The sequence below is a fragment of the Cavia porcellus genome, unplaced genomic scaffold (genome assembly GCF_034190915.1).
Source record: "Cavia porcellus strain 051 isolate PalLab524CR breed Dunkin Hartley unplaced genomic scaffold, mCavPor4.1 scaffold_23, whole genome shotgun sequence".
In the NCBI taxonomy this organism is placed as follows: domain Eukaryota; kingdom Metazoa; phylum Chordata; class Mammalia; order Rodentia; family Caviidae; genus Cavia; species Cavia porcellus.
The window spans coordinates 57,868,899-57,893,840 of NW_026947506.1; the positions used below are offsets into that span (position 1 = coordinate 57,868,899).

Here is a 24,942-nt window from a genome sequence, read left to right on the forward strand (position 1 = left end):
TCAAACAAGTACAGCACAAACTTGCATGAATTGCAAAGCAGTTGAGTCCCAAGGTATTACTGCAGTGTTCAACATTTTAAAGTCATTCTGAATAGCAGGGGAAAAGTTAATAAAATAAGGTAAGGAAAATAATCCAGGAGTAATTTGACTACATAGTTTCAAACATAAACAAGAAATAAGACAATCAGGAACACTCTGATTGACTTTGATACTCTTAGAATACATGAACTCATTTCTGACAGCTGAACTAAGTAATGTTCTACTGCTTATCAATAGAATCACTGCTCTCTGTGATTTGGTCAATATTATGATACATAGCCTAATAAGATGAAGGAAGTATATGAAAGCAGTGCTTGATATATAACTCAAAATTTGATCTATAACTTGGGTACTATTTCTACACTTAATTATGCTTAATAACACACCTGACTACTCATTTTTGGACCAAAAATGGATCTAAACAAAGGAAAAAAAATTACTGTAGTAGGATTAAAGAGAAAAACCAAAATGAACAGAGGGTGTTTGGCATTCCTTTGGTATAAATGTGAACTAAAGTGCTTTCAAATAGCCTTAGAAACACACACGATAAAAATATGCAGTGCAAAAAATAATGTGATGGAGAAATTGAATCCCTTTGTGCAGTTTCTAGCTTTATGAAAATGAGATTTTGATTATCAAGAAGAAATTTTGCAACAGTGTCATTCGGTTTTTCCAGGATGAATATTAAAAATTGAAGAATGCATAAACTGTTTATAGAAAATGTTTTTCTATAAAAAGACGTGTTTCAACTAACTTTTTAAACAGTCTGGCATTCTTAAAAATAAGCATCGCTACCAAATATAAAAATGCTTCATGCTTCCACATCACAATCATCCCTTCCTGTTCTTCTACGGAAAAAAGAAAAGCAGCTAAAGGTTTGAGGAAAGAAGATGAGCCTAGAATACCTTGGCAAGGGCAGGAAAGGAAGGAAAGTAGGTAGGACAGTAGGTAGGAAGGGAGAGATGGAAGGAAGGAGGGAGGGAGGGAGGAAGGGGGAAGGGAGAGAAAGACCTCATAAAACAAATACCTCATTACTTAACTTTGAAGGATGTAAAAAAAAAAGTAAAATATAAATGACTTCTAACATCTGCTGAGATTATAAAAATTAAACAAAAAACATGTATGTCTCCTAAGAATTCAATACTGTGAATTAAGTGTTTTCAAAATAGAAATTGACGCCGAACTTATTTTCAGATTTCCATTCTTTTAATCCAGTTAATTTCAATTTCAGTAAAAAAGTAAGATCTAATCGAAGCTAAGATTCCTCTTCTGTTCACTACAACCTTCATTAACTCATATTTCACTAAGTTTATCATCAATTTATGGCAGCTCCATGAAAGGATATATTAATTTCATATGTACAGAACTGAATCAATTTGGCAAGTACTGCAGCCCACTCTTGAAAAACACACAGACATTTCAGAGGTGGGATGGGGCCCAGAAATCCTTGTTCTATAATACATGCAGTTACTATCATGAACTTAACTGTGTTCACAAAAATTCATCCCTTGAAGCCTTAATACTCATTGCTTCGGAACATGATTAAATTTGGAGACAGGCCCTTTTAAAGAGGTAATTAAAAGAAAGCCCTTGGGCTGGTGCCATGTTTTGAATGTGTCTTCCAAAGTTCATATGATGGAAACTTTATTGCTAATGCAATGAAGCAGTAAGAGGTGACTGATCACCAGAACTCTATCCTCACTAGCAGATTAATAGCATTATCTGGGGAGACGCTGGTTACTATCAGAGTGACTATCTGACAGTTACTGTCTCTGTCTACCTTCTGTGTGTTCACATTCTCTCTGACATGTTTTGATGCAGTAGGGGCCCTCACCAGATGCTGGTGTCAGGCTCTTTGGTTCTCAGTCTCCAGAACCACGAGCTGAAGAAACTTGTACTTTTTCAAATTCCCAAGTCTGTGGGATTCTGTTTCAGCAACAGAGAATGAACTAGAAATAGAGACAATAATTTAATTCAACAGGTGTCCTAATAAAAGAAAAATGCAGGTGCTAAGAGGGACACCATGGATGGACACCAAAGCAAAACCAAGAGAGCACCCAGCAAGCAGCAGCCATGTACAAGGCAACAGAGTAGACTCAGGAAAGAACAAGTGGGGTAACACCTCAGTCTTCGTCTTGTAGTTTTCAGAATTTTTAAGAAACCAATTTCTGTTTTTTAAACTACATATTCTGTGGTGTTTTCTTATAGTAGTCTTAGAAAGTAACACAATCTTGCTCTTTAATAACATCCATTACTTTTCTCACCTTAGGAAAAAACGCCATTAAAATAAAAACAAAACCAAGACAACCTTCCTACCTTTCTATTTCTTTTATTCTCTTTATAAGAAATTTGGAAAAGCATTATATTTCATGTCACTGGTTCTCTTATAGTCTGGTTAAGGATGGAGACTTTTGTCCCTCTATGTCCCAACACTGTTCTGTCAAGCTCAACATCAGTCTGTCAAAAGCATTTGTGGAGCTAGATGCAGGAGACACACAACACTGTCTCAACAGTTAAAGAGTGTAAATCAAACTAATATAATGCTAAAGGAACCGTGTTCTGTCCTTGTACCTTGTTTAAATGAATATGTATAATGCATTGAAAGTCAGGTTTCACTTTAGAATTCTGCATTCCTTGAAAGTTCCCCCCATCCCTATTCCCAGTGCTACGGATTGAACTCAAGTGCCCAAACATATTAGATAAGTATTCTACAACTGAGCTACATCAGTAACCATTTCTATTTTTTATTTAGACACAGCTAAATCACCAAGATAGGCAGAAACTTGCCATCCTCCTATCTCTGCCTCTTGAGTTGCTGGGATTACGGAAATATATACACTACCACTTTCAGCTCCTTGAGGTTGTTTGATAGGCTGTGATGGTATAAAAGAGCTGGCCATTGGTCTGCTGGGCTTTTTTCCCCACCAATGGTTTGGTCCCTTTTCTTAAGAAACCTCATTTATACATATCCTAATGTACCAGACCAATCTAAAGGCTCCATGGAGATCTATCACATTTACTGACTCCAACTAGACCAAACTGGTTTTCAGTATACATAGCTGTGGTTCAATCTGTTCTTAAAAGTATGCACGCCAAGAGAACAGACCTAGAAGAAGCAAGGTGGAGAATATTTGGGCTGGAAATTCCAGCATTCTAGATAATCAGTAGCACAGGGTAAAAGGGACATAATGATGTTCCAAATGGGCACATGTTTGGCCTATTAAATTCTTCCACTCTAGGAATGAAGGTGGCTTAAGAAGGCTCAGAATAAGGTCTAATGCAAAGGTCACTTTTGCTTGACTTTTAAGGGCAATACCAATCATCAATGACATTAATAATGTCAAAGGTAGTAATCATTCTGATTCCTCGACTTACTGGTGTAACAGTAGCTCCTGACACCAGTAACTACTCCTTCATTCTTGAAGTATTTTGTTTCACTTCTACTTTTCCTCTTATTATTAGGCAGTCCTTATCAATCTCTTACTGAATACTCCATATCTCCTCAGGAATTAAAGTGAAAATTGTCCTTAGATCTCCTTTACTTTTCCAGTCCATACCTGGAGGACTTCATCCAGTCTCATAGTTTTTGTGTTACATACATGCTGATGATGCCTAATTCATATCTTTGGCCCCAATCTCTTTCTAAAATTCAGATCTTACAAATCCAACTACATTCAATAATTCTATCTTGAGACAATAATAAGTATTTCAAACTTAAGATAACCAAAGATAATTTCTCAATATTTCTAGTCACTACTAATGGCAACTTCACCATTTCAATGGCTTTACTTCCTTCATAGTTACCACCCTGCTCAAAACTACCATTATCTCATGTCTGGATCATTACAGCATCTTTTGATCTAACCTTCCTTCTGTGCCCCTGCCCTGCATTTTATTGCATCTTAGGTAAGAAGGTAGAATGCTCCTATAAAATAGTAAGTTGTATGTACATCCTTATTTTTATGAAAATCTTCTGAAATTTTGCCATCCTTCATCTTCAGAATAATGGTCGAGATTATTACAATGTCCTATATGGAAAACCCTGGTCTATCTGGCTCTTCCATTATTCACGATATGGGAGTTCACTGGTGTCCTCACTGTTCTTTAAACAAGCCAACCATGTTTTCAGCTCTGAGCCTCAGCATTTATTTACTCTATCCGAAATGTTCAGCTTTCTGAAAGCCATATGTTTTATAACCTCTTTCCCTTAGATCTTTATTTAATGTTACTTTCTCAATGAGAACTACCCTAATCCTACTATTTACAATTGTAACACTGCCTCCACTTAACAACTTTCAAGTTGTTATTGATTTTGCTTGTTCTTTGTCTCTTTAAAAACTCCTAGCACACACAGGAACTAGATTAAAAACTACATGAGAACTGATGTTTTTGTTTTATTTTGTGTTTCTTTGAGAACTTTTGTTTTTAACTTTTTCTTTACTATTGTATCTCTAGGATCTAAAACAGTGCCTAGAATTTACTTAATAAATACTTAGTCAATATGTATCATCTTTTAAGTTCTGCTATATTAAGGTGGTCTTTAGAATAACCTACAAGATGGCCCCTGAGCTATTATCAAATACTGTAACTGAGTCATAAAAATCTACTTTTCTAAGATTGATAAATAAAGAAAACAAAAAAATGTGGCGCTCAGTTATCATGAAAAGTGGCGTATGTACCGGCTAACTTCTGAGTTTAGTGATCATACCAATATGTCTTTTAGATTCATTATTCTTCACAATTTGCTATCCCTGATCTTGTTCTCAAAACAGTGATCATATGTAACTTATTAAGAGTGAGGTATTATAAAATAAAGGAAGAATAGCATACAAAAGAAGTCTTCATTCTGGCATTTGAGAATTTTAAAACTACTTGTTCAGAAAAAGGTAAAAAATCACTACTAAGAGAAGTTAATAGCTTTCTTACTATTATACATATTTACTGAACAGATTGGCACTTTCAAGTAATTTGGATAATATGAAACATTTAAAAATTCTATTTATGTTATCTTCTACCAAGTTTTAAAAAAAATTCCATTTCTTACTTTGCTAAAAATCAATCAGCAAAATATCTTCTTGTAGCATATAATGATAGCAACTTCAAAGCTGTATGTTACCAAACAATGACTGTTCAATCCTAGCAAAGAGATCTTTATGAAAGAATTCCAGCAAGTAAATACTGTATAATCATCTGAGTAAATTCTTGAGAAGGCGTTCTTTATGGAGAAATAATATGACTGTTCTTGTTATACTGCACATAGTTCATGTAATTTCTGGTGTCACCAATAGGTGCCTAGAATAAAGAGAACTGCCCGAAGTGATTCTGCAGTTATATAGAAATGATCACACCAGAAAGGTCCTTACACCCTGCGCTGCCCTGAATAATTTAATATGTATTACCAACCTAGCCTGAGAGGGACCTGAATTAGAGACTTTGATTTTCTAACAAACTTCACACCCAAGTAGAAAGTGATTTTCACATGGCTTCAGAAAACAAAAAGTTAAAAAACAAAATCTCCTATTTTCAACCTGAATGAGTAGGTTTAAGGATTGGGATAATCCAATTTGTAATAAGGGCCAAGTAAGGTAGAAGAAGCTTACATATAATCATAAATTTCCAAACTTTCATTAATTCTTAGCCTAAACATATCACATATCAATAAGATGCAGAAGGACTCTCACACAAGTAAAATTTCCAACTTTTGGCATAATTTTGGTCGATGTGCATAATCTTATTAAGAAAGAAGTTGGTAATTTTTCCTAACCAGATTCATAGATGAAAAGATAATTACCTGTCACGTGTAATTTAAAAAGGAATCAATTTCTGTGTCCTCAAAACAAATATGCAATCTTTATATATTATTTCTAAGCATCTATCCCAATAAATTAATCCATTATTTCCTAATATACAGTAAAAAATCAAAACAAGAGGAAGACTATGCTGAATCATTAAGGCACAAAAGTAAAATATTAAGAGCAGAATCCACACAACCAACATCTACAGCCTTCAGTAGTTATCTATAGAAACAGTAGGGAAAGTGCATGTTTAGAATTAAAACCTCAATTCCTTCATTGTTCTATATGTCTAAACTCTATCTTGTTCAATGAAAAATAACCAGCATGTGCAAGGGTGGTCTTAAAGTTTTAATCACAAATTAATCCGGTTCTGTGATCATTCTTATCATAATATGGGGGAAAATGTGGGGTGAAAAACATATAGTATAAAAAAATACAGGTAAGAAAAAAAGACAAAATTCTGCTATTTGGAACACTATATGCTTTAAAATTATTTTTCACATACTCATTCCAAATCCCTTACACTCTAAACAGATCAAAGTTTTACAGATTATCCCTCAAAAAGATAAGAAGCACAAATTAATAACTATTTAAGCATTCTGTTTCACATGATAACAAACAGATGGTTTTAATATTCTAGAGGCTAATTCCTGAACAATTAAAAACACAGCAAGACATTAACATCTAATGAAACATTTTAACTACCAGTATATGCATCTGCCATTAATTCCCACACAGTAAGGTCTTGGATCTCCTCAATCTGTTCTTTATTAAGGAAAGTTTTTCTACTCTGAATTTACTGAAGTAGAGAATTAACAACTGTTTTCAATCAGCAATCAGCAGGATATTTCAGCAATGTGTACTGAAACTATGTACAGTATCAAACTTAAATTTATTCTTACAATAGCTTTGATATATATACATTTGCAATTTAAAAACACATCCAAATTTCTAATTAAGATTTTCCTCCCCAAAACACTTACATCACATTCCCCTTGATATGTAACAGAAACAGAGCTATTACTCAAAAAAGTATATGTATTCAACAAATTAACTAATTTTTGTCTTAATTTGCTCAAAATTGCCCAGACTGAAGCTTCCACCACTGTGGTAACATGTCAAGACAACTATCACGAGAAAAGTAAAGAGCAACTGTATCTACCATACTTTCATTTCCAATAGGCTAAAACACTATGCCTAGTTACTATGAAACTTTCAGCTTTGTGATAATGTTCACATTTTTCTACTACTATGCAATTCTCCAATAATTGAATATTCTTATCTAATTTAATCTCTACATAAATCTTCTAAAGTAAGTAAATTTATGTGCCCTCTAAACAATCTAAAAGTCAAACAGATGAGTAACCCAAGATGCTTGGGTAAGATGAGCCTAGAATCTAGCTGCCTAAGTCCTGGCTGAATATTATGTCCACTGCCCTTACAACACTGACAACTATTTTGCTCATTAAATTACAAGTTCCTCTACCAACAATTTATGACAATATAATTACTACTGATTAAGGTTAAGTGGGAGGTTCATTTGAACCCAATATTAAGCAAACAGGAGGAGATATAACTGGGATTCATAGTCAGGTCTTTATTCCAGAATTTGTGTTATTTCCAAAACATTATGCTGTCCCCTCAAGTAACAATATAATTCATGGGCAGTGCAGGCATGTTCCAGCCAACTGCAATGTATGTATTTCTCTGGGTAGATAAAAGTTTTAATATTTTATGATTTATTGATCAAGCAAACAAAGTAAGTAATTAACAGATCTGATATAATTACTGTGCTACTTTTGTGATGGATGAAATTAAATAACTACAATTACATTTCTTGTTATTTTTATTAAAATGGCTTTTAATTCTGAATTACCAATACAAAATTTGGTGGGAATGAACTTACATAAAATTTAAGAGAAAAATTTTATAATGCTTTCTCAAATTTCTTACCAATTGCAGTACATGCAGTTTACAATTGTCTTGGAGAGCAGTTACATTACATTACATTACACTGCTTCTTTCCTTATTTTTAATCCCCTTCTTTTTCTCTCTCCTACCTCCTCTAATTCTCCTGTCCCATTTTTTATTCTTTTTGATATTATTAATCTTAGTTCATATTATGGCACACAATGTTTACATTAATTGAGGTTATTAGGATTTTGTACATTGCTTATCTTCATTCTGCTTTTCTTCTCTTTCCCTTCCTCCCTATTCCTAACCTTTATTCCCTTGGGCCACTTTCCTACTGGAAGAGATCAATCCCCTTGTCTCCTTCGACCCAGGTTTTATTACTCTCTTTGTTTACACTTTGCCTTTTTCAAGTGAGAGATACCATATATTTATGACTGTGTGCCTGATTTGCTTCATTCAACATTGTATTTTTCAGATGCATCTACTTTTCTACAAATAGCTCAAATTTGTCATTCTTTATAGCTGAGTAGTATTCCAGTATACATAGATACCACATTTTTTTTTAATCCAATCATCTGCTGATGAGTAAACAGACTGCTTTCAATTTAGCTATTACCAACTGCACTGCTGTAAAGGCAGGTATCCAAGTATCCCTGGAGTATAACATCTTATGCTGTTTGGGGGAGATACCTAGCAGAGAGATAGCTAAGACATATATAAATCCTAATTTCAGTTTTTTGAGAAATCCCCATACTGATTTCCCTTATGGTTATATCAGTTTATATTTCCCATTAAGGATGAAGTAGGCCTCCTTTTTCCCCACAGGCCCACCAGCATATGATACTGTTTGATTTCTTTAAGATGGTCATTCTTACTGGGGTATGGTAACATAATTTTTAAAATTTAATAATACAATTTTAACTACTTTTTTCACCTGAAGAATGAAGTTTGAGCTAAAATAATGAGACAACAAAAAATATAGTCAAGTACAGATAATTTTATTTCTTACTCAAAATTTATAGGTGCTAAGGAATTCTTACCTGATTTATAATTTAGCTTTGAATATTTACTATAAGATTATTAGCAGACGAGGAGTACAAAAGCATGTACCCTGGCTCATTTTTTAAAGTCTGTGAAAATTAAGTGACTACGACAACCATATATGTGTGCGGGTTCAGAGCAAACAAAGAAACCATAATGACAAAACTATATACGTGGAAATGCCTGGAAGTCCACAGTTAGCAGTAAAAGAAAATCAACAAAAGAAGTTAAATAGTATTTTTTTTTTTTTGCTACTGTAGAATGAAAACCTTAATGATGTCACTAAAATGTTATGGGTGAATAAAATCATAGATATTTTAAAAATAAAAAAATAAATGTAGTATTTTATTGTAAACAAGGTTAGACATTCTAAAAGGGATATTTGTCAGGCAATTACAAAGAGAACAAAAAGGATAATATTTGAATAGAAGAATGAGTATATTGCAACAAATGATTGGAGGTGATTGTGGGAAAGGAATTCTAGTTGGGAGACAGAGGACATATTTTTAGTGAATAATGTTATATTCTTACATCCCCCCAAAAATCCCTAACTACACATTAAAAAGTCATTATAGATACATATTCTCTACCCTCTTAAGAGAAAAGCAGGAAGAGATCCTGCACCTTTTTGCTTTTCTTTTTTGGCAGTTCTTATGAAAATTCATAAACCAGATGGCATTCAATAAATGTAAAGAGCTAAAGAATTTGGTTTTATAGAAAAACATCAATTAGCAAAGGAAAATTAGCAATTAAGCAATCATTATACAACATATATCAATATTACTGAGTGAGCACATAAACTAAAACTCTAACCTGAATTCTTTTAAAGCCTAATATATTGAAGCATTGCTACTCTACACTGAAAGATTTACCACTACTTTATTGCAGATGTCCCTGGATTTCGCACCACATTATCATCCCATTGTAACTATCTCCTTTCTAGATCCAAGCTGGCCCATGTCATTTGCTATTTCTATTCTAAAAATTTTAGATCTATCCACTTTTCTGTACATGCAATTTACTTTGATCCTCTAACTAAAGAACAGTATACCCCATAATGCTGATTCCACAGACTGTTTCAGTCAAGTCTATGTGTTAATCCAATGAGAAGATTCATCATGAAGGATTCAAACCTTACTACAAAAAATGCCCTTAACACAGAGATAGTTTGTGAAGACCTAGTTATATCCAATTATTTTTGTTGAGTCTCTAAATGAAGATGAGATTCTCCAAATGCAAAGAGCATTTAATTAAGTACTCAGTAACTGAGAAACAACAAAATTTTCTAACCTGCAAATACAAAAGGATAATTAAAAATTTCTCATTTCTATGGAAGAATAAACTATTTCCTATTTTCTTGGACCCTTGCTAACCAAAAGAAGAAGACTTCCTACTGTGAAGTCTTTCCAAAGGAGGCAAGGACAAGATTCCTTGAATTGGAGGACCTAGAGCTGAAAAATGACTCCCAACCAGCCAAAGTCATTATTCAAGAACCCCTGGACAAAGTTACCTTGGGAACAACTTTGACGTGTTAGGAAATAGAAAAGTAAAGGAAGTTGTTTAGATCTAAGAATTTTAATTTAAACTGGCATTTTATCCACAGGAAAGTACAAGAAAATCTGCCTTTGCTTATATTCATTGTACATAGTTTTTGGAGTCAAATACACAAGGTGTCCTTCCTTCTCTCTTACTCCTAGGTCTGAAGTTAAATATGAGAAAGATAAAAAGAATTTTTTTCCCAATAAATGTTGAAGAGCTTCTAAAAACAGTCTAAGACCTGGCCTTTGTCTATGAAAACTAAATGGCTAAAAGGCATCGTGGACTGTAATCTACATGTACAATCTACAGTTGATACAATTAAGCACAAATACTTCGGTGTTTACAAATATAGTTTAACTTTCTGAATTCATGCAGTGGCAGAAAAACACAAACACACAGCCTGTATCACTGACTACTGGAGAATTATAAAGATAAAACACCTCTCATTTCTTGACTGTTGCCTCTGCCTTTCCCTCTTCCCTTCTCTCCCTCTCCCCTGCTCCCACTTACTCTCCTTCTTGCCTTCAAGTGGGACAATGAACCTAGGGAAACTCCAGGCTATCAACCAATGGTACCAACAGTTAGCCATGGCAACAGCTGCACGGCTCTCTTGTAATAAGCTGGGACAATTTAATAGCTTTTATTGTTCTGCAGTGGTGTCTGAGCATAGCCACTCTACCCTCCTAGGAATCCAGGGCCCCACAAGGGTAGCAATGAGAGAAGATCTCATTTACCTAAAAGCACTTATAAATTTTTAATTTGCTTTAACAAGTAAATTAACAAGTCCCTCATTCAGGCAAGTTTTATGGCTTCTTGCCACTTGGGGAAGACTGTAAAAGTTTTATAGATAATCCAGAGCTACTGAGACTGCTCATAATAAATTGTCTGTTTCCTGTTATTTTATCAAACCACTGGGCTTTAATGACTTAAAGTCACAGTTCCCTTATATTCAGGCTTTTTAAGAGACCATATTTATAAACTCCAAAGAATAGTTTAAATTATACTGGGCCCCTGCTATTCATTACAATTTTTTTTTTAATGGGAGCTTATCTTTAGCTCACACCCAGCTAATAAATGATGAAAGTGTTTGGAGACAGTATAATGATTTTACACATTATTTAAGATTTTACCTTCCAAGACTTTCCATCAGCAAATACTTTAAGGTGTTGCAGCCTGATCTGTTCTGTATAGACTCACCAATCATTTTCCCTACTAGAATTTGGTATTTTCTGGAAGGCTGCATTACATATCTACAGAAGATCAGCCTGGAGATTTTAAGTGGCTCACATGGAAACAGAAACTGAGCCTCAAGTGTAGACTAGAGTGTGCCTCTGGATTGACATAAATTTAGCTCCTTATGACAAGCAATCCATTCAGATATGAATTATCTTGAAGAAGATACAATGGTTAGAAGGAAAACAAAGGTAAATCTAATTAAAAAGTTTCACGTACTATTGACTATTAGGAATGGGGGATGACAATGCATAGAGTACAGATAGGAGTACATATTGTTCATGACACTATCAATCACAAAGTAAGACAACTGCAATATGATCTCCAATTAATTTCTAACAATACAAAGTTAGTAAAAGCACTTTGTGAAAATTTTTATATTTTACAAAGATGAGGAGAGAGAAGGGAAGAAAGAGAGGGAGAAAAGAAGGGGGGGAGGAAGAAAGACAGAGAGAAACAGACAGACAGACAGACAGACAGAAACATCAAAAGGCATGAACTTTTCCAATTTAGTCCAAGTAAAGAATCTTAGTAAAAAACCACCCGCCTCCAAAGATAGAATGATCTATGTGAGGATATTATAAACAAAATGATTTAGAAGGCTAAGAGTTCACATCACAGTTCATGCAGATACAACATGTACTACAGGATATATATTGAATGTTTGATTTATTTATATTGATTTTTCCCAGAAAATAAAACTCTGTAGATTCCTATCACCTAGTATAATCCTACACAAAGGCTCAGCATTTAGACTATTCTTATAAGGCTTCATATTTATGATTCTTATTTTAATTATACCATCTTGTTTAGTGCTGCAGAGCATGAACCTTCAAGCCAAGGTATTAGAACCTAATCACTGGGAATTTATTCATAATGATTCTTTTCAATTTCATCCCTCAAGGCAGAACAAATACTATAGGCCAAAGGAACAGAAATCAGATGTAGGACAGCAAAGATTGACACCAATGCTGCCCAAGATTGGATTTGAAGAATGGTGTATAAACACTGGTATCAACTATCACACATAGAGAAACTTCCTGCCTTAACTCGAACACTTTATGTAACTTCTTCTGAATATGCTGCTAGAGAAAAGATATGAAGATTTTTATATTTGACTTGAAATTATCTTCCTCGAGTTTTAGGGCTTTAGAAGAATAGAACACAGTTGACCTTAATAAGTGTTACACAGTCTTCACAAATTTTGAAATAACCGTAAAAATGATATAAACTCAATAGCCAGTCCTTTGTTAAGTATTTTCATGTGAATGATCCCACTCTGTATTCACAATGCTCATTTTGAACATGTGAAACTCATAACTAGTACAATGCTCATTTTGAACAACTCAATTTCAAAGAGGTTCACTTATTCCAGTTCACAAAGAAGCAGACTAAATCTTGAACTCAGAGTTGTGGAGAGGCCAATGAGAAGAAAGCTGTAACATTCTCTTTAGTGGCAAATCATGACTTGCACATAAGGACACAACAAAGTGTTCTTCTAGAGTGTCATCCTAGGACTGCATGCCCAATTATTATCTAGAGATGAAGTATACAGCTCCTGCATGGGTCAGAGACTTTGCTCAATTCCATCAGTAAACATGAACAGTTTATTCTCTATAAATGGCAAGTCACTGACTTGAGCAGGAATGTTGCAAGGCAATTTTCCTTTGAAGAGCCTATCATAGAGTAAGAGCATCTAGAGGAGCTCAGTAACCTTTTATTGAACATAAAGACAATATAAAATTATAGATGTGTATTTGCCTGGCTACTGTCTATCCATTAGCTTATAAATTACAATAATGCAGGCATTGTTCTTGTTTTTCTTCTTTTTAACCACTATATTCCCAATATCAATCAGTATATATGGCATATATACCAGGTACTCAATAAATGTGTATCAAATGAAACATGTATTAATAGATGATAAAATTGGCCTCAAAATACTAAGTGTACCTTATCCAAATGGATCAGTAAACATAAGTCTGAGTATGAAGAAAGGGATTATTAGGCAGGTTCCAAGAAATGCAAGTAGTTTTAAAACTTGTGTGTATGCATATGCAGACATCTCCAAAGAAACCATTAGCCATCCCCCCTTGTGGACACACACATATACAAACACACCCTTAATGTGTGATCTAATCCCCTCAAGTTTACTTATGACCATCTTTTCATTAATCAAAAAAATTCCCCTGCCCCGTTGCTTGTCTTGCAGCAGGCAGCCAGCCTATCAAATGATGCTTCTATGTAAGTAAATGAGATTCTTCCTTGGTTGCGCCTAAGTCCTTTAGAATTCAGGAGTTTTTCAGTTCACGTTTCAGGTTAATCTATTCCTTTCTTTAAGAACAGAATATCCTCTTTGCAGATCTCCCTGAGGGCTTGGTATTTGCAACATCAAACAGAACACACAAACCACTGCACCCACTTCCAAAAGCCTATTATACTGTCAACTGACTCCCTAACTGCAACCAGGGGAGAAAGCTTACAGACTCCTAAGCCCTTTTTCCCTCCAGGCTGCTGGAAAGTATCCATAATTTCTCCAAGCTACCACTACTACATTTTGTTTCATTAAAGCACTCCTAATAAGACAGGCAACATTTCAAGGAGGAAAAAAAAAAAAAAAACAACTTGAACTCACTAACTATAAATCTCACCTAATTTTCATTTCTTACTGCCTCTCAAACTTTCAATTTCTGGCAAGCTCTGAGAATGGTGTATTGTTATGCATGGTTACCAATGACTTTTCCACACTGCTTAATGAATTATAACAAATCTAAATTCTCTCTCTCTCTCTCTCTCTCACACACACACACACACACACACACACACAAAATCAGGTGTGGAGCAGAGCAAGAGTTGTGGCAGTCTTGCCATATCACCTGCCTTGTATTTTACTACTTGTTTTGGGACGTCTAGGAAGAATTGTACCTAAAAGGGAGAGGCAAACAGTTTCCAGCTTTCATCAAACAAGTATGCTCTGGGTTTTTTGTTTTCCTTCTTTAGAATCAATCCAAAGTAATATAACAAGTTCAAGGAGAAGCTGGTTGTCTGCCTGTAACAGCAAGAATTCACTTAACTGTAACAGAGTACATGAACACCTGTTCCAAAAGGACACTGCTAATGGTCCAATGTAGGAGAAAGTTTTTGATGAATATAGCTATGTCCAACAAGCACAAAAGGTAGAAATATACAAATAAACACATAGGCTTTTTTAAGGTAAACATAAAACCATTTGTCTTCTCTAGATGTGCACGTTTTTCTTTCTACGAAATTTTCACAGTTGATTATTGTGGGGACAAGAAATGTGGTTCATAAAGGGAATGTGGATAAATCCTCAAATAGCTATGTATTGGGGACCTAGATAATGGAAGGACAGTAAAAGAAAAGCGCACAAAGAAAGACAATATGTCTTTTATCAACAGATGTACATCTGTGTGTGTCTACCATGAGTTGTCACATAAAGAACTCTCTGATTTCCTTTAGCTGGGCCCTAAGTACTCTTCCAAGACGCCTGAGTGGCCTGATGGACTCAACATACACAGGAGTAGTTATGACTTGCAGACACTAAATAAATTCTAGGCAGTCTTCAGAAGATACTGCCTCTACCTCCTTCACAGAAGTGCTATATTCACACACTGACATACTCTATAAACAGTTTACATGTTCTGTGCTACCTGTGTGTTAGCAAGGGTCACTTCTTTTTGATACAGAATCTCCTGGCCTTAAGCCAAGGCAGCCTAGCAGCTAAAAAGGGGTGACTCACCCAGTGTGAAATCCATTAGACACAGCTCACCTGTACAAGCCCTTCGTGTCTCCTCATAATCTCCTTTCTCTCCATTTCTGAGTTAATCTTTCAACTCAGAAGTTGATAAGAAATGCATCCACTGTGGATAATTTCTTCCCTCTAGAGAGGGCTTTTCTCTCATGCAAGCCTGTCCATAAAAGTAAAGGAAGTCAGACAACTGAATCATCCATCTTGTTTTTAAAAATACTCAACTGAAAATGGTGCTAAGATCCATGGGTTTTACTGAGCCAAGGAGGGATTACCACCCACAATTTTTGACTTTTGATTTTTATTTAATAACTCATTTGTATAACTTCAATGAATGAAGGCAGCAGACCTAAAGAGATTTGCAGCTGAAGTCCTATCAAGTTGGAAGGTTATGTCAGCTGCCAAGTCTGGAAATGGAGCCCTACACAGCAAGAAATCAGTGAGAGATTGGTTACAGCCATAAGTAATTGATCTGTCTGAAAATATGGGCTAGGAATCATGGGATTAATGCTGGTGCTCCAGCTGGGTTGCATTGCTCATTTCCCTCTAGCTCTCTGACAACAAAGACATGCCTCTTTCTCTAGGGACAGGAAATTTTTATTAAAATCTTTATACAACTTAGCAGCAAAGACTGTAAAAGCATCCCTGAGATTTCGGTAGAGGAGAGCTCAGCCGTCATATAGAAACTATCCCCTAATTTTCATTTGATCTGGTTTTCATTTCAAAGCAGTCACCAACCAGCTTTACATGGCTAAATGTACTTGCCCCTCAGCTCTTCAGACGTGGAGAGGGAGCCTCACGGTGGTGTGCCTCACTGGAGAGATGTGGATGAGTAAAGCAGTGGAGAGCTACAGGCAAAAATAAAGTGGGACGGCATCCAAAACTGCAGCTGCGTTGGCCCATTAAAAGGCTGAGACTCATTCTGCTGTTCAACCTCATGCTTATCACCACATAACTATTCATCAAAGAAATTTCAGTGCAATTAATTAAATTATTCCCATGTCTGTGCCACAGAGTCGTTATTCCAATATCAGCTTTCACTCACACTCTCTTAAGCTCATGTCTGCATGCCAAGTCACTACTCTGGGGTTGTCCAGTCTCAATAAAGCTGTGCTCCTCACCACTCACACAGGCTATCATTTCTCTTTTTTATTGCCTTTTATTTTCCACTAGGATTTTGCTGCCAGTATATTGGCAGGACTTCCAGTATATGGATGTAATGAAATCTACCACAGACACTTAACACTGGGTCAGGATGGAGCTCAGCTCATGTGAAGTCATAATATAATAAACAAATGCTTTCAGGATTTTATCAGCTCTAAAATAGAACTTGGTATATTCTCTGAACCAAGTGCACCAAAAGTTAGTCACTTGAAAAATTCTGTCATAATTAAAGTTTATGGCTGAAATATGCTTAGCGTGAGAAACATGAGCTACAGTACCGATTCTTCTTCATCTGTCCAAGATGGTTGGTTAAAAAGGAAGAAAATTAAAATGTAATGGTAGGATTCTGTTTCTTTTATTTTAAGGAAAAAATTAATGGTACAAAATTTCACAACAAGATTGTAGGAGAGTAACAATGGTACGTTGCATTTTATCTTCCAAGTAGTTACTCTTATTACAAGATATAAGCATGAAAAACTGATCCAATAATATAGAGATAAACCTTTCTTTTCAATGAATAGGAATTAGTACTATATGTATATTACCTATTTTGTATATATGTGCATATATATAATATTTATTTATTTATTTATTTTTCTGTTACTTTTCTCTTTTCCCTCATTCCAGTTTCTCTTTCCTTTTGATCAGTTTCTTCTCATTTCGAAATATCTATTGCACATTTTGGACATTAATTTACTCTTTCCGATTTTTATACCAGGGAGACAATTCAATGTTTACACATACAAATCTGATTTATTTTACTCATAAGCATGGAATTGCATCCATTTCTCTATAAAAGTCTCACGTTATCCTTTATAGCCAAGTAATAATCTATTATATAAAAATACCACATCTATTTTATCCATTTCTCAGCTGATGGGTATTTGGGTTGTCTCTAAAATCTAGCTGCTACAAATTGTGCTGCTATAAACATGGGTGCACATATATTGCTGTGGTATATTTTTAATCCTTCTGGGAAAATACCCAGAATAGGAAGGATTATGTTTTAAAAGTCATCTCCATTGTCAAACCTGTAACTGGAACACTCAGATAATTTGTAGGATCTGCCTTTTGCCTGTGGAATTTTGCCCTGGCTAGGACAAAATGTAAATGAAATTAAGAGAATCTTGTCTAATTGAAATTAAGAGAATAATCTTTCTCTACTTGAAAATGAATATATAAGGCTCTTCTCTCACCCATATATTATCACAACAAATAACATGCAAATGACACTATTTTGTTATGTTTTGATACTATCGTATATGAAGTTATACTCAACTATTTCAAAGAAAGAGACATTATGGTAGTTACTGTTAATTACGGGTTGTCTTCCAGTGAAATAGTGTGTTGCTTACATTGTTCTGTTCTCATCTGCTTTATTATGTTCTCTTTTGTCTTAATCTCTTTAAAATAAAAAGTGAAAAAGGAAGATTGTTGAATTCAGTATAAAAACAAAAACTCATTTGAAACACATTCTAGATGTACAGAAACAAAACAATCAAAAGGGAGTTGAAGGTGGACATGGCAGTATAGGCCTATAATGCCAGCATTCTGGGAGGCTGAGGCAGGATAATAAGCTCAAGTCCAGCCTGAACAACTTGGTGAATCAGTGAGACCTATCTCAAATCAAACAGAGGGGGTGGAGATGTAATTCAATGCAAAATCCTTGGAATTAGGATAAAAAGAATTATGAATAAAGAAAAAGTAAGCTAGAGTAGCTGTATTACTACCAGAAAAAATATTTCAGAATGAAGAATATTAAATTTTGAAATGATAAAACAGACAAATAATAATAAAACATAAGTCTTAAACATTTACGAAATTAATATCAATGCTTCAAAATAAATGAAGTGTTAACTGATACAAAGGCCATTCTCAGTACTGCAAAGCAAAAAGAACAGAAAAGTGAACTATACAAATGAACATATTACATTTGGAAATTTAAGTATCCTTTTCTTAATAATTGATAGGATTAAAAACTAGGTAATCAAGAAGACCTAAGAAAATCTGAACATTATCATTCACACTTCACATTTGAAGAACATTTTATCTAACAAGAACAGAAAACATCATTTTCAAGCACACATGCAATATTTATTAAGACAGATGACAGGGCCAGGTAATTCCAGCACTTGGGAGACTGAGACTGGAGGATCCTCTCAAGTTCAGTATCAGCCTGGCCAACACAGTGAGTTCAAGGCCTGCCGGAACTACATAGTGAGATGTTGTTTTGTTTTATTTTGTTTGTTTTTTTTAACAAATAAATAAAACATTCAGACCATAGTACAGGACATAAAACAAGTCCCAACAAATTTTAAAGTATTCAAATGATTCAAAATATATTCTCTGGCCACAATAGTTTTAAAGGAGAAACTGAAAAGTATTTTTTTATCTAAGTGAAAATGAGAATATAGGATATTAAATTATGTGAAATACACTTAAAGTAGTACTTACAGGGAAACTACAGCATTAAATTGTATTACAAGAAACAATGTTTTGCATTAAAGCTTTCACTTTCCCACAGAGAAAACTCTAGGGTGTCACTGATAAATCAATTTATGAAGAAACACCACCATTCTAAACCTCCTTTGGAAACTAGAGGTAAGGAAATACTCCCATCTCTGTAATATAACACCAGAACCACCCCAATAACAAACCAAAGATGCTAAAAAAAACACTACATGGTAATTAAATTCAACAACATATAAAAAAGGATAATCAGGGTAGGCGTGGAGGTGCACATCTGTAGTACTGAAAATAGAAGGCAGGAAGTCCCCAAGTTCAAGCCCAAGATGGGCAACTTAGGGAGAAATACAAAAACTTTAAAAATACTCAACTGTCTCTAAAAAAAATGGATAATGACGGAGGAGTAATACCCATTCGAGGAATAAAAGTTGACAACATCGAACTATGAAATATTAACAAAACAGAAAAAAAGGTATCATTTCAACACACTCATATATAGTCTTTGACAAATGTTTAGCATTGTTTTCTTATTTAAAAAAATGCTCTCATCAAACAAGAAATAAAAGGGAGCTTTCCTGAGCTTCATAAAGAATGTTTATCTATAGAAAATCTGCTGGTAACATCATGAATGAAGGTGTGTAACAGAATGCTTTTCCCCCTTAGGATCAGTAAAAAGAAGGATATTCACTTGTAGCACTTTTATTCAAACTGGAGATTTTAGCTAGAGCAATAATATAAGTAAGAAATGTTTAAAAATCAGGAATTAAAAACAGTAAAATTATCATTGTTAGTATTTGACATTATTATGTATATAAGTGAATTCACAAGAGTGACTAGCACTAATAAGGAAATTTATAAATATTATAGGATACACAATGTATAAAAATTCAGTATTTACATATTAGGAAAAAAAACCCAGAAATTAAAATTTATAATACAATGCAATTTACTATAGAATATAAAATACATAGAGACAAATCTGAAAAACCATAAAAAATTCCTGTACACTGAAAACTACAAAACACTTCTCAATGAAAACAAAGAATATATAAACAAATAAAGAAACATACATACTGCATTCATGAGTTCAAAGAGTGGGTATTGGTAAAATAAAAATTTTCCCCTTCATGTACAAATTCTATTCTAAATCATACTTATTGGTCACTTTTTCAAGAAAGGTAAAAATAGTTCTAAAGTGCGTATCAAAAAGAAAAGGACCGGAATTGGGGATAAAGCTCAATGGCACAAATGCCTGCCTGGCAAGCACGAGGTCATGAGTTCTTCCCCGGTACTAAAAAAAGAACAGAACAGAACCAAGAACAGTCAAAACAACTTTGATAAAGAAGAACAAAATTGAAAGACTAACAGTACCAGATTAATATGTTGTAAAGTTACAGCACTCAAGACATAAGGTACTGGTATTAGGAACAGACTACACTTAGGAAAACATTCTTCGTGGAAGAGCCAAAGAATTCTAGACTTTTATGAACACATAAAATCTCTGCCACATTTCCTTCTTTTTAAAATACATAAGTCATTCCTGCCACTTAGGCTATAGAAAATCATAACGTGAGTTATATTTGACCCATAGACCCCTTGGTTTGGTGACTTGGATGATAGACAAGTTGACCACTGGAATGAAATTAGGACAACAGTGCTGGGATGTAACATAATGGCAGTTCTCTTGCCTTGTATATGCAAGACCCTAAGTTCTATCCCTACACTGAAAAAAAAATTAAGACTAAAGACTTACAGATTCAAGGGCAACTGATTTTGACAAAGACCCAATTCAGTTGATAAAAATAGTTTTTAAACAAATGATACTAGAACAAATATACTAAAATATGCCATAAAAGAATCATTACATATATTGCACCATTTACAGTTAACTCAAGTGGATCATAGACCCAAATTTAAAAGTTAAAACTAAATCTCTTCTAGAAGAAAGCAGAGGGGAAAATACTTGGAATACAATGTTTCTCAGATGTGACACTAAAAAACCTTTTAAAAACATCTTGTTAAACTAAATTCATCAAAAATTGAAAGCTCTCTCGTGAGAGACAATCTTAAGAGAATTAAAAGTAAATAAGCCACAAATTTGGAGCAAATGCATATCATATAAGTGGTAAAAAAATTTGATCCAAAGTAAAATACTTAACAATTAGAAAATAAAACAATTCTTAAAAAAATGGGCAAAAGTCATTAATAAATATTTTACCAAGGAAAATATATACATTAAAAGTTAACATATGAAAAAATGATTAGCACCATTATTCATTAACACAATACAATTCAAAACTACAATGAGATATCATTACATACCTACTAGCTAAAATTACAAAAATCAATCGCATTTGGGTATACAAATAAGGATAGTCTCATATACTCTTATGGGCATGTAAAATGATACAACCACTTTGATTATTCTTTGACAGTTTCTGAAAAGGTCTAGCATACACCTGATATGTTACCTAATCATGCCACTTCTCAGTATTTATACAACAGAAAAGATTGTAATTTATATAGAAATGTTGATAGCTGCATTATTTCTAATAATGGATATAACTGAAATGGCCAACACCAGTGAATGCATAAACAAACTAGAGTACATCAATGAAACAGAAAATAGCAATAAAAATGAATAAACAATTGTTATGTACCATAGTACAGATTAATCTAAAAACATTATGCTGAAAGAAACATGACCAAAAGCCAATAAAAAATACATATTATGTGATTGCATCTTTTTGTACAAAAATCTAGATTTCAGAGATTGCTTGGGGAATAAACTGAGGTGGGAAAGGAACATGACGGACTGAAGGAAACTTTAAAGGATGGTGTAATGGGCACAGCCATTTTCTTGATTCCATTGATAGTTTCATGGATTACATGCATATGTCAAGATGTATCAAAGAGTATAGTTTAAATATGGCCAGTTCCTTACATGTCAATTATACCTCAATAAAGCTATTAAAAACAAATAAAAACATCACAGTTCTATTATCATACTATATCACGTGTTAAAATTGAGTGATTGTGTGTCTACACCACAGTGAGCCTACACACTGTGTGTGTGTCTCTCTACACATATAGATAATATGGGATCAATTTTTAGGAAGTTTGAGAATGTTTGGAATTAGTACTAATCTGGCTAAAGTACATAAAAGCAGCTTATTCTGTCATGTCCTTGCAAGATACACACTTGAGGTCCTTCTTCCTCATTACACAAAAGCTTTTGCTGCTGGTTTCTTCAGTGAAGAAGATACTATGACATCCCAGAAGTGGTGAGGGAAAACTCTTGGGTTCCCTCTGTACTTATTCAAGGTCTTGTACAGACAGAAAATAACATCAAAGTAGTGGCTGTATTAAATCATCCTGAAAAAAACCTCACAAAAATTAATTAACAGCCAAAATAAAGTCTAGGGCAAAATCATGCCGAGAGGGGAAATCACTATTTGAAGAATTATCAGTAATTTCTCTAAAGTTAGTTAAGTCTATGAAGTTTCAGGAAAGAAGGTAAATGATGTCAGAAGACTAAGTTGCTGAATGTAAAGAAATATTTCTGTTTTATTTCTTAATGCATCTTCAGCACCAAATCATGTGATTGGCACTAAACAAAATACTAGTCACTTGATGGATAGAAAAAATACCACTTGATTTTGTGACACAGAAATTTACTGATAAATTTATGTTAAAAACTATTAGTAGATAAGACGGCTGTTTTCAGTTAGTTGAGGGCTGAATAAGAGGCAAGCAGGTATTCCATTAAAAAGTCCAGGAAACACCGAACTGACTAAAAGGCAAACATTCCTATTCAAAGTTTCCAGCTAGGATTAAAGTTTTAGATGCAATGTATACTGTTCTTGAACTTCAGACATAGTTCAGACTATTTGGAACAATCTTAAGTCCTTTGGGAGTTCAATCATTAAAACCAGAAGTACAAAAGTTCCAGATGTATCTATAAATATTATTAAAACATATTCAACAGTAAAACCTTCTACTTTCCTCGAGAGACATGTGATCTTATTCTGACTCCTGCTTTGAATTAGGATATGCCTCACCCTCCCCAACAAAGGATAATTCTGAAAAACTTTGTAAGATGAATTTCCTTGTAGGAGATTATAATAAATCACCCATATTCCATAAAATTTAATTTGGAAGTTCCAAATATTAGGAAATCAACATTTTAGGCACACAGTCAACAGAGGATTAAAAAGCCATTTTATTTTCATAGTTACATTCTTAGTCTTTCTTGAGATTAATAAAATATTTTTGCAAGGATCTTAAAAGTAAGAAGCCATAGTTTTCAGGATATCTCCCCTTCTATGCAAATGTGCGCACAAAGACACACAGACACACAGACACACAGACACACACACACACACTCTCTCTCTCTCTCTCTCTCTCACCAGTCAAGCCAACATTTTTAAATATACACAATTCATAGAAAATCCATCGAATTCTTTCTTTTTCCTACAGTTAAACAAAATGGTCATAAACTAATTTTCTTTCTTCATATTTACAATTCCATTAACAAAATTCTGGTGCTATTTCTTAAAAGTGACTTTCGAAGTTTTTGGAGCACTTTGCAATTCTACCTATAAATTTTAACAAGCACATTTTGTTTAGCCCAAATAAAGTAAAATAAAGTAAAAAAATATTCCTTTTCATCAAGACTCACAAATGAATGGAAATACTCCTCCTTTTTAAAAACCAAAAGCTTTTAAAAATATAGACCTTTACTTAAACTGTCTTACATAGAAAGAAACAGAAGAGCATTTTGTTTTAAATTTCTATTCCCATTTTTAAAAATCACTTTTCTTTCTCAACAATTTTTATTTACAATATTTATGTTCCTAGGAAACCATATATCTCCTATTAATGCATTATCTACTTCTCAGACCAATGTAAAATAAAAGCTAACTTCCACTCATCCTTTGATCTCTCTTCTCTCTCTCTCTCTTCCTCTCTCCCCCTTTCTGCCTCTCTATTTCTCTCTCTCTCTCTCTCTCTCTCTCTCTCTCTCTCTCTCTCTCTCTCTCTCTCTCTCTCTCACGCTGTTTCCACCTGACGTTCCATGAGCTCTTTCTTTTCTGCCATGCTGCCCTATCTTGGAGTCAGCAGGCCACAGACCGAATCTTCTATAAACTTTGACCCAAAGTAAACCTTTCCTCCTTTAATATATAAGTGGTGGGTACCATTTCTCAGTAACAAGAATGTAATTATGATTGTAAGTATAGATATGAAACCTGGTTGCTATTTTTGAATCAGTAAAAAATGAAAGTGTAACAGCTATGAGTGACAGAACATAACTTCAACCATTAAAGACAAGAATAACTTCTTTGTTAGGCTGGGAAATAGATTTAAAATACAAGAAGAAATTTCCCCAATTTGCTTTTACTGCCCTACAATGAAATGACGATAGATATTACACATTATTAATTCAGTCTATACAATGCTAATAACATCTTCCACATCTTGCTTCTAAGTCTACACTGTTAACTAAACATGAGTTCAAGTATAGCTTTCTACTGCTTATTATGTTGCAAATAAGCCAATCATCACTGTTTCAAACTACTAATGTGATTACACTGAATGCAAAGTTGAGAAGGCCCAATAATACATCACAATGCAGTATTTCCACCACATAACAATGTATGTAACCTTTAGGACACTGGTAACAGCAAATTAATGAAGTTGTGATAAGTTGTAAATATTGACTACAATTAGGCAAATTATATTAAAAGCACCACTAAGTTTATATAACTTGATTTTCAATAAAACTTGTGTTGAAAGTGAACTCATGAAACTCCTAAAATTTAATACTTTGTTCTTGTGAAATGATTAACAACCACTTTCTGCGTATTTGGTATATAGAGTTGTACAATCTATAAGGTCATTCACGATGAGGCTGTCCTGCTCGATGGTTATGAATTTACAAAAGCACCAGAAAATACTTCTCTTCAAGTAAAGTTAACTCTA

The 24,942-nt window shown here is 34.1% G+C and overlaps 1 protein-coding gene across 10 annotated transcripts in view; it reads right to left on the bottom strand.

Annotated features, from left to right (window-relative positions):
- The window catches only part of Auts2 (activator of transcription and developmental regulator AUTS2), a 1,133,580-nt gene that overhangs the window by 627,158 nt on the left and 481,480 nt on the right, over positions 1-24,942 (bottom strand). Inside the window, exon 1 of one of the 10 annotated variants that reach the window (XM_063233597.1) lies at positions 15,352-15,411. The exons of the other annotated variants lie outside the window; for them this stretch is intronic. Within the exon in view, the coding sequence (XP_063089667.1) occupies positions 15,352-15,396 (45 nt within the window). The 5' untranslated portion in view covers positions 15,397-15,411. Of the gene's footprint in view, positions 1-15,351; positions 15,412-24,942 lie in introns of those variants that run through there. 10 annotated transcript variants of the gene reach the window in all.